The 10,687-nt window shown below is 59.2% G+C and overlaps 1 protein-coding gene across 1 annotated transcript; it reads right to left on the reverse strand.

Annotated features, from left to right (window-relative positions):
* Positions 1-3,066: 3,066 nt before the first annotated feature.
* On the reverse strand, positions 3,067-10,611 carry EIF4A3 (eukaryotic translation initiation factor 4A3). Its single transcript, XM_024553774.4, has 12 exons — positions 10,366-10,611; positions 8,397-8,469; positions 7,392-7,458; positions 6,930-6,992; positions 6,379-6,511; positions 6,141-6,221; positions 5,190-5,331; positions 4,664-4,802; positions 4,381-4,496; positions 3,649-3,756; positions 3,438-3,565; positions 3,067-3,286 (listed from the first exon to the last, which is right to left on the reverse strand). Exons 1-12 carry the CDS (start codon positions 10,532-10,534, stop codon positions 3,270-3,272), a joined length of 1,236 nt encoding a protein of 411 aa, XP_024409542.1. The 5' UTR covers positions 10,535-10,611; the 3' UTR covers positions 3,067-3,269.
* Between the last annotated feature and the right edge of the window lie 76 nt (positions 10,612-10,687).

Here is a 10,687-nt window from a genome sequence, read left to right on the forward strand (position 1 = left end):
GTTCAACTTACACACTTTTATGTCCTTTTAAAGAAACGGCCAAACCCAAAGTCACGAAGACTTCTCCAGCTTTCTTCTCCAGAAGTTTTCTAATTTTAGGTCTCCCGTTCCCGGTTAGGTTCGGTATGTTATGAGCAAAGGTCGGTCCAGGTCCCTCCTGTGTTTCTGGCCTCTGGCTATCCAAAGGTTTGGCTCCGTTTCTCAAAAATATTCTCCCTTGCCCGGGGAGCTGCCTCAGGGCCTTTGCTGATGTCTGGTCACCGCACACCCGGGCTGGACTTCCCATAGTGTCCCCGGGGGCCGACACTTCTGGCTTCCTGCCAGCGCCCTGCTGTCCTCAGTAATGTTCCTTGATATCAGGTGGCACAAGTCCTCCCACTCTTTTCCCTTTTCTGGGTGTTTTTACTGTGCTCGCCCCTTTGGATGTCCATGTGAGTTGTAGAAACAGCTCGTCAATTTTTTCCAGAAGAAAAAAGTCTCTTGGCGTTTTGACTAGGGCTATATCGAGTCTGCTGATGAACGTGGGGAGAACTGCTGTTTCAAAAAGGGCTCCTCCGTCCACTGGGACGGGCTGTCATCATCCACACCCTTAATTCCTCACAGTGACGTTTTGTCAAGGGGAGCCCCAAGCGCCCCCACATTCAATGCCATTGTAAATGGGGTTCTAAATTCCTTTTCCGGTGCTCAGTGCTCACACAGAGGAGTACCAGTGACCTTTGAATGTTGATCTCACACCCCCCACTTCCCTAAACTCAATTATTGTTCTGGGTCTTTGTTGTAGATTTTGTCAAGGCGAGACTCTCCTCTCCCCCTCCCACAGCCCCGGCCCGGATGCCTCCTGCCCCTTCCCTTGCCCGTCATACTGGCCCTGGCCAGAATGGGGAGACGCCAGACGGGCATGATGAGGACACAGCTCCAAAACTGCCGGGGGGGGGGGGGGGTTCTCTGTGCACGTCCCTCTGTTTCTGCTCCCTGGGCTCCCTGTTTTGAAGCTGCTGGATGCACTGGTGTTGAGGGTTGTCTCGTCATTTCAACAGATGACCCTTCGTTGTATGAGAGCCCCCTCAGCACCCCCGGTGACACCTTCCTGGGGACGCTTGTCTGCGGTGGCCGTGGCTGCTGCAGGTACCTGGTGACTGGCGCCGTGCCGTGTGGGGCTGCGTCCGTGGTGGTTCTCCTTAAACATACTTGTGCCTTCACATGGGTGTGAGCACATGGAGTTTATTCTCGTGTTAGTTATTTATGGAGACAGCTGGCAGCCTCCCTCGGCCCCACCCTGTGCTCCTTGTCTCGGCCTCTCCTCTCCGCTGTGGCCTCGCTCTGATTTTACGCTGGGGCCAGTCTGGGGCCTGTGTGCGGGGACCTGCCCGTTTGCCTGGGTGGCCCCTTTCACGGGAGCCTGCTGTAAGCCTCTGGGTCCTCTCGGGGCAGTTGTGACATCACCTCTTTCCCAATTTGGGGAATTCTGAGTCTTTTTATTCTTGGTCAATGTCACTTAAAATTTGCCAACATTCTTAATCTTTTGAAAGAACCAACTTTGGGTTTTGTTTTTTTCTATTATTCCATTTACTTCTTCTGGGATCTTTGTCTCCTTCCGCTTGCTCTGGGCATGGCAGGCAGTGTGATCACTGGTGTGGTTATTTTGAATCTACCATTTTGCTATTTATATCTTTCTCATTGGTTCATTTTTGTCTCCAGCCCTGCATTTTACAATTTATTTATTTTATTTTTGTTTTTTTAAAAGGCTGTATTTATTTATTTGTAGACAGAGAGGAAGGGAGGGCGAGAGGGAAACATCAATGTGTGGTTGCCTCTCACACGCCCCCTACTGGGGACCTGGCCAGCATCCCAGGTGTGTGCCCTGACTGGGAATTGAACCAACGACCCTGACCCTTTGGTTCGCAGGCTGACCCGCCGCAGGCTGCCCTCAGAGCCAGTCACACGTGGTCCAAGAATCCACACTGCCGTCACTGCCACCTTCGCAGGCTTTGGGCTTTTTGCACACTCGCCCATGCGTGTCACTGTTCTTGTGAAGCAGTCCCCACACCCCGAGCCCGCGTGCTCATGGGGACCACAGGGTGTGTGACTGTTACTCCAGCCTTTGCCTGTGCGACCTTGAGGACACAGCCAAGGTCACGGAGCTCTGGCAGAGCTGTCCCCTACAACACGGGTGATTCTTATACTAGGGTTATTTCACTTTTCTTACAACGAATGCAGTTTTATAGTAAAGGAATAGTGTTTTTAAAAATTAAACTAGTTGAGCCCTAGCTGGTGCGGCTCAGTGGATTGGGTGCAGGCCTGAAAACCAAAAGGTTGCGGGCCAGGCCCCCAGTAGGGGGCGTGCGAGAGGCAACCACACGTTGATGTTTCTCTCCCTCTTTCCCTTCCCCTCTAAAAATAAATAAAATCTTTAAACAAGAAACTAGTTGAAAGTAGGTGGTGGCAGCACAACAGACCCGCCCAGAGAGCACCCACCTGCCGCGTCGCCGACATTCAGGGCGATGGTGACTACACCTTTGCGACCTGACAACCACAGGCCACTTATGTCACCAGCAAGGTCAGGCACTGGCGTGGCTGCCTCATCTTTAACTGCGACCTGTCCCCTCCATCAGGACACCAAGTGCTCCCTGACACAGTGAGTCCACTTGTCACTTCCTGTCCACAGGAACGAGGTCAGGTGGCAGGTGTGGCTCCTCCTCTCGCCGACACCTTCTCAGCTGGGGATGAGGGGACAGCTGTGGAGGAGCTGTGCTCTGTGCTGCTGCGCAGCAACAGCCCCAAACACACCGTCTTGAGTCCCTAGTGACCCCTCTGTTGGAAAGTCAGAGGAGACCCCTTGCTGAAGCTACCTGATTTCACATGCTCTGAGGCAGAACCGCCTGAGAAGCTTTAAAAATATTTCCAGGCCCCCCCCCCCCCAGCCAATTCAGACTGTTCCCATCCATCCCACCCAGCGAAGCCAGCGCGCGCCCGCTGCCAGGTGCCACCCAAACACAGCAAATGACCTGCCAGGGCTGCCCAGCAGGTGAGCAGAAAAGCTGGTGGCCCCATAAGTAGTAACGGGAGTTCATGGGAAAAGTGTAAATGTTTAATGAAAAAGACAGGAACAAAGCAGTATGTACACGAGGGGGGAAGGTCAACAGGAACCTGGCCAGGACCTGGGAGCCAGGGCGGGACAGCGTGCGGACCTCCCGACGCAGGAGCTGCCCCTCAGCAGCTCCGTGGGGCCACCGCCGGCCTGACTCGTCCTTGGTGTCCCAGGCAGACCCTCAGATCAGGTCGGCAACTGAAAGAAGACAGCAACACGGGAGGAGAACGCAAACGTGATTAAAGGCTCACAGTCGATCTCTGCAAAACTCGCACGACAAAACCAAGGGGGGAAAACCCTCAGGCGCCCCAAACGCCAGCGCGGCCCGCAGCGCGCCGCCCCCACGCACCGTTCATGGGCATCTCGTCGATCTGCGTGGAGTAGTACTGCTCGATGTCCCGCAGGATGCGGATGTCGTCGTTCTTCACGAAGTTGATGGCCACACCCTTCCGGCCGTACCGCCCCGACCGCCCGATTCTTTGGAAGAAGCAGAATTAGTTGGGCGAAGACGGCGGCCGGACCCCAGCGACCCAGGGCTGGGCCCGCGCGGCCATGCGCACCTGTGGATGTACAGCTCCCTGTTGTTGGGCAGGTCGTAGTTGATGATGAGCGACACCTGTGGCACGTCCAGGCCCCTGGCCCAGACGTCTGTCGAGATGAGCACCCGGCTGTGGAAAGACCGTCCCAGTTGCGATGGCCCGACAGGGGATACGCATCCCACACATGCCAGGCCCCCAACGGGACCATTTGGAACGGGCGTTCGGGGAGTGTTGCTCCTCAGGCCGCGTGTGCCACCAAGGGGACAGCTCAGGTCCCCTCACCGTACCACCAGCGACTTCCCTAAGGCCCCGGCGGCACTGGGACAGACACCGTGCCTCTGCAAACGCTCCAACGAGGCCCGACAGAGCCTCCGGCACCCTCGCCCACAGCTGCCCAGCACGCATTGGACGGAGTGCACGGAATCAGAGGCCCACACCGACCAGGTGTGTGGGGGAGGCTGGGCACTACCCCCAGCAGCCATCCTGCCTGTGCACACGGGCCCTGCTGAGCCACCAGGCAACTGTGAAGACACCACAGGAAAGCAGCCACACGAAGCGTGTTCTCTAACTACCATGGAACAAAGCTAAAGACCAATTACAAAAACGGAACCAGAAAGTCCCCGTTTACGTGGCAACAAAGACACGCCCTTCCACATGAGGCACAGACCCTCCTCGCAAGGACTCATCCACCGCCCGCACGCCCCGCCACGGCAGCAGGGCGCCCCCACGCCCAGGAGGAAGGGGCCCACCCACCTGGCACCCGACCGGAACTCCTTCATGATGGACTCCCGCTCCTTCTGCGGCATGTCCCCGTGCATGGATGACACCGTGAAGTTGGCCTCCCTCATCTTCTCTGTCAGCCAGTCGACCTGCCGCCCGAACCGGCAGACGCTACGTGAGCCCGCACGCACGGCCGGTGCACGGAGCCCAAGCACCCGCAGAGCCCGGAGCCCAGCCCCCCACAGCAGCGGAGCCACGTCTGCAGAGTCCCTGCAGCTCGCGGCGTGGGGTGTGAAAGGGCCACGCCAGCGCCCACCTTCCTCTTGGTGTTGCAGAAGATGACCGCCTGGGTGATGGTCAGTGTGTCGTAGAGGTCACACAGGGTGTCGAACTTCCACTCTTCCCTTTCCACCGCCACGAAAAACTGCTTGATGCCTTCTAGAGTCAACTCATCACTGGAGGACAGAGACAAAGCCTGTCACCCGCTCTTCCAAGACTGGAGGGCGACCCAGCCCGAGCACCCCTGGACTGGCCCAGGCCTCTCCCTCGCAGCCACACCCTCCACCCCCGAAGTCACCGCTCCCCCAGCTCTGGGTCCGAGGTGACGCCTACTGCAACCCTGACCACAGTTCTGAAAAAAGCCCACTGCTGCCCAACAGCACTGCTGTTCCGCGCTCAGACCACCGGCGGACACTAGCAGCTCACTCTAAATTTCGGAATTACTGGGTCAAAGGGGAGTGTGCACACTAAAAGCTGGCTTTTCAAAACGGAAACTAAGATTTTCATGTTTTAAACCAAACATGGGTGGTGCCGCCCGCTCGGCACGCGGCAGGTGCGCTCACCGCTTCACCAGGATGCGGATGGGGTCGGTCATGAACTTGTTGGTCATCTCCAGAATCTCGTGCGGCAGCGTGGCGCTGATGAGCACCACCTGCGTGGCCGGCGGCAGGTACCTGTACACGTCGTAAATCTGCTCCTTGAAACCTGGGGTGAGGAGCGAGACGCGGGGCCTGTGAGGCCGCGTCTGGTCTCGCCTACGATCAGGCACAGCCGAGGCACGACCGTGCGGCCTGGTGCCACCAGGAGCCCTTCCCCCACAGTCCCTCTCCTCTCCTGCACCGCCCCCCTAAACTCCAGGGGTCATGGCCCCACCCGAGGGTCCGGAAGGCCCAGTTATGAGCTGCCCCCCTCGAACAGCAGCACTGGGTTCCCGGCTCAGTTCCAGCTGCTGCTGCCTGCGAGGACCGGCTCCCACGGTGGCCAGATCGGCTACATTTTAAGAGTCCAGAGATCTGGGTCTTTACCAAAAAAAATCTCCCAATGAAACCCCCCCCCAAATTTCAAATCATTACATTGTGCACCCGAAACTACTGTTATTGGTCAACTAAACCTCAGAAAAAGAAAATCTCCCAAATGAATAGGCAACTAGCTCACGTCAGTGAACACGGCACAGGCCGAACGAACAGCCTAGGGAGTCAACACGACAGGCCACAAGCCGGTCCGTCTGCACAGCAGAACGCCCAGCCCTCCCCAGGCGTCTCCTGGGCCTCAGCTCCGGGCGCCCGCCCAGCACCTGTGCGGACCCCTGGACAGACGAAGAGCAGCACTGTGTCTGCTGGGTGTGCCTGGCCTCACAAACCGTGAGCAGGGAAAGACCAAGGTGGGAGGCGCATATCCCCACAGCCCCCGGGGGCACACAGCTGCGTCCCGCCCCTCAGACCCACAGCCCGCTCTGCACCGTGAACACGCGGAATCGCCGGCAGGGAGCAAGCCGGCCCCCCGGAGACTCGCACCTTTATTCAGCATCTCGTCGGCCTCGTCCAGGACCAGCATCTTGATGGCGCGCGTCCTCAAGCTCCTGCGGCGGATCATGTCTAGGAGTCGGGTTTCGGAAGAATCAGGCCTCGCGCTGCGAGCAGCGAGCTGGCCCCGTCAGAGGCCGCCCCCACTCTCCACGGGTGACCCGTGCAGGCTCGCAGAGCACGGGCACAAGCGCCACCCGCCGCACGTCATCCCGGGCAAGGCACTCACCGAAGACGCGCCCGGGTGTGCCGGCCACGACGTGCTGCCCGTAGTCCAGCTTCCGGATGTCCTCCCCCACGTTGGTGCCCCCGATGCAGGCGTGGCACTGCACGTTCATGTAGTCCCCCAGAGCGAGCAGGCCCTGGCGGGGACACAGCGCCAGCTCCGTTCCCCGCTCACGCCGCCGTGAGCCCAGTTCTCCCCTCCAGCTGCCCCTTCCCCCCTTCTACTACAAAAGCAACGTATGACGGTTAGATGGAAGTCAGGGAACGTATAGAATTCTCGTCCCTACCCACCCAGAGACGCTAACGTGTTGCCGGACGGCTTCCCACAGTGTTTGCTGTCCGTGGGAAACCGCAGCTCTAAGACTCTGAGAACTACTGGAACCACATGAGCCATAGAAACGCCTTACACGAACCAGCAACTCACGTAACACGTGAGCATTTACAGCAGGGCGTCAGGGCTCAGGAAGAGTTTGTGGGAACAAGAAAACGGACTGGGTCCCACAGGCCCGCGGTCCGGCCCTCACGGCCGTCACTAGGCCCCTGCAGCCGCCTCACCTTCTGGATCTGCACAGCCAGCTCTCTGGTCGGTGCCAGGATCAGGGCCTGGGTCTCACGAACCTGGTGGGGTAACATGTCAGAATACAGACTTCAGTGGTCTCACACAGACTGTGCTAGTCCGGACGCAGACCTGTTTCCAGCACTGTCTCACGTCAACTGCACAGACTCCAAACACAGGTGAACAAGCCTCCTGTTCCCGAACCCGCAAACCCGGTAATCACAGCGTGAGCTGCCAGTGAGCGCTCGTTTGCAGACCGGAGTCCCCACCAGTTTATAAAACCTCCCCGTCTAAACAAGAGGAGCTTTGTGACGGGGCACCGGGCGGCTCCCACACTCGCATGCACGTAAGGGTCTCTGAGGATTTGAGTTGGTGCCGCTGAGACACACAAAAGCTGCGCTTCTGGACACCGCAGTCACGGGGAGACGGGGCCGTCCCTGGATGGGTGGGCGGTGAGTTACCTGGATGTCCAAACACTGGAGAACGGAAATGCTGAAGGTGGCCGTTTTGCCTGTGCCAGACTGAGACCTAGGAGAGACGGCACAGGTGAGTGGGACTGACACCAGGGGCCACAGGCCACTGTTCCTGTCCCCAGGGCCCCGCCCAGCTGCGCTCCGAGGGGGAGCACGGGCAGCCTCTCCCAGGCAGGCGCCCGCCCCAACACACACCACACCTCCTCTAGAGCGGGTGGGACGTAGGCAGGACGCCACCGCTTTTTAGTCCCAGGGCTTTTTAGTCCCGGGGCTGACGGTGCTGCGGAACCTGACCCCAGCAGGTGGAGGCCCCTTCAGAAGCCCGATCTGCACTGAAGCCACCCTGCCACCTCGTCACCTCACCTCTCCCCAGGACACCAGTTTTGTTTGTTTTGTTTTTTCGGTGAAAGAGTCTTTAAAAATTAGATGAATCAGGATGAAAGCTATTTAGACAGTATTACACACAATTCTACAGGCCACCCGACAGGCGACAGAGCTGGAAACCGAAAGCTCTCCACAACAGAGAGCACACGAGCGCAAACACACAGCGCACCCTGGGGCTGAAGTCAGGGACACAGCTAGCAACACGCACGACACAGAGAAAAGCCGCCGCCACCACCCCCATGCGTCGGCTGCAGAGCTGACCCTCAACACCACGGGGGTTAGCAGCAGGCCAGGCTCCTGCACAGGAAGAGTTTCGACCCCCCCCCAACCTTAACTGCTGACGCCTGCTGTTGACCGAAGTCTTCCCACTGAGACCGGCAACTGCCAGCGAACACACCCCGTACGCTACACGCTAGCTTTGTACAGTAAAGCTCGCTGAAGAAAACGTCACTAAGGAAGTCATGAGGAAGAAAACACGTTTACCGTATCTACAGAAAAGGCAATCCACACATAAGCGGACCCGCAGGCTCAACCCCATGCTGTTCGAGGGTTCGCGGACGCGCTTCCCAACCGGCCTCTGGCCTCCCCCACCCAGGCGAGCGGACTCACTGCGCGATGACGTCCCTCCCTTTGATGATCTGCTTGATGGCTCGCTGCTGGATCGCAGACGGCTTCTCAAACCCTGTAACCAGGACAAAGAAGGGGAGCTCTCACCACAAGGCCAGCGTGCTGCCCACCGCTGAAAGCCCCCTGGGGCAGAGATGAGACCTTTTTTAACCCTCCACCCCCTCCTCCCCAGCTTCGCCCGCGTCCAACGTGCTGAGCTCTCACGAAACCGCGGCCGCATGAACTGGGCTGAAGCGGGTTTTCCGGACTAAGACAGGAGGGGTTCGCATCCGCAGAGACTACGGTTTCCGTCACGGGAACGTCCCTGTGGAACGCAGACCCCAGGGGTCGGACAGGGACACCAGCGCGGTGCCCCGGAGAGGGCAGGGAGGCTCCCTTCCCGCTCCAGGTGTGTCACAGTCTGACTGCGTCACAAAAACCTGTTTCCTTTGTCACCACTTTTTAAGTTAAAAAGAGGAAAATCAATCCCTCAGTGCCACAGTCACCACACTTTCCTAATAATCTGCGGCTGGGGCGGCACTGCGGGGGCCTGCACGCCAGCCCTCCCTCGGAGCCGGCTAAATCACCAAGGGACGAGGCGACTCTGAAGAAGAACAAGTATTTTCCAAGTAAACAACCAACCTTATGTACAAAACTACACTTTAACTGTTTTTGGTAGTCTTTCCGAAGGTAGTACAGTTTCCCACCTAACACAAAGCAAACGGAGGCGCCCAGAGGCGGGGCCGGCTGTCATCAGCCTGCCGACCAGGCCGAAGGGCTGGTTCTTCACCTCCCGTCCCCGAAGTGACTCCTGTCCTGTCTAAATGGTCCTGACACCAAGGACTGCTGGGCCACAGCTGTCCCAGTCCCAGACCTTCTACACAGGTGCAGACCACTCCTCATCAGCATCCCTGGCGCCAACCTAGACAACTGCCTCCCACAGGCCAGCAGCTCACGGACCCTTAAGCTCACCTCGTCCAGGACGGAACCAGATTTTGCCTCCCTCCAGTGCTGCTCACCTACGCTGACCGCAGCATGACCTGCGGGGTCACTCACAACACCCAGGAGTCACAGGCCCCCTGTTCACTCACACCGCCCCCAGCGCAGCCGGGTGGCAGCACTCCACAGCCACGGAGACCCCCTCACCTCACCTCTCCCCAGGACACCGGGCAAAAGCCTCCTACCTCCGCCCTGCTTCCTCTGCTGCCTCACCTACCCCCAAACCCAAGAAAACCCCTGCAACTGTGAACGGGTCCCTTGCCAGCTTAAAGCCCTCCTCTGGCTTCCCAGGCACTTAGTAAACACGGCATCACCTCGCGGCACGCCACGCCAGCTCTGGAGCCTGCCTCGCACTCCCAACGCATCCCTGGGCTCCCAGCACAGGGGGTTCTGCTCCTGGGACGCACCCAGTGTCACCTCAGTCTTCTCATAACGGGCCCCTTAATTCCGACCGCAGCGCAAATGTCACCCGTCTCGGGAACCCCCGCATCTCTTTGTTGTTCTAGCTTTCTTCTCTCCTCTGGGGCACACTCGATTCCATAGTCCCGCTTCATTATCTTAACAGCCGTAACCGCTGCCTGAAGCAACTTTCTTCCAATCGCCAACTTAAGCTCTCCAGGGCACGAGCTGGTCTGGCTCGCTGCTCAACCCCCGGTGCCTAGAGCAGCGCCCGAGCCTCACTCCGGGAGATGCAGGACAGCAGTGCGCTGAATGAATGACTCCGAACGCCCGGAAGGCTGTGCAACCTTTGGAGAACGTTGCTCCGCACGGAGAACAGCACGCCGAAACCAAGGACGCGGAGTGATGACGGCGTGCTGGAGAGGGGCTCGCCCACCAGCGGCCACGGCTCGGATCCCCCGGCGTCCGGGCCCGGCCGGGTCCTCTCAGCCCCCAGGCCCGGTCCCGCCCGCCCTCCACCTGGCTCGCGTCCGCTGGCCCCCGCCCCGCGCCCTGCCGGGTCAAGCCCACCAACCGTAGGCGTAGATGCCGCGCAGCAGATCCTCCCGCAGGCCCATGGTGTCGAACGTGGGGGTCACGTCCACCTCCTCGCTGGTCTCGAATTCCACCTTGGTCATGTCCTCCTCTTTGAGCAGTCGCTTCCGCGCCGAGCCCGAATTCGCCATCGTGGCCGCGGCCGCCATGATCCCGAGTCGGCTGAAAGCGGAGCGCGCGCCGCGGTGAACAGCGGAAGCAGGGCCCGGCGCCGCCGCCGCCGCCAGGAACTGACGTCACTGCGCGCCGACGTGCGTACGAGCCGGCGTCCGAACTGCTCCTGGGGTGGGGCGGGGAGTTCT

The sequence above is a fragment of the Desmodus rotundus genome, chromosome 9 (assembly GCF_022682495.2).
Source record: "Desmodus rotundus isolate HL8 chromosome 9, HLdesRot8A.1, whole genome shotgun sequence".
Lineage (NCBI taxonomy): Eukaryota > Metazoa > Chordata > Mammalia > Chiroptera > Phyllostomidae > Desmodus > Desmodus rotundus.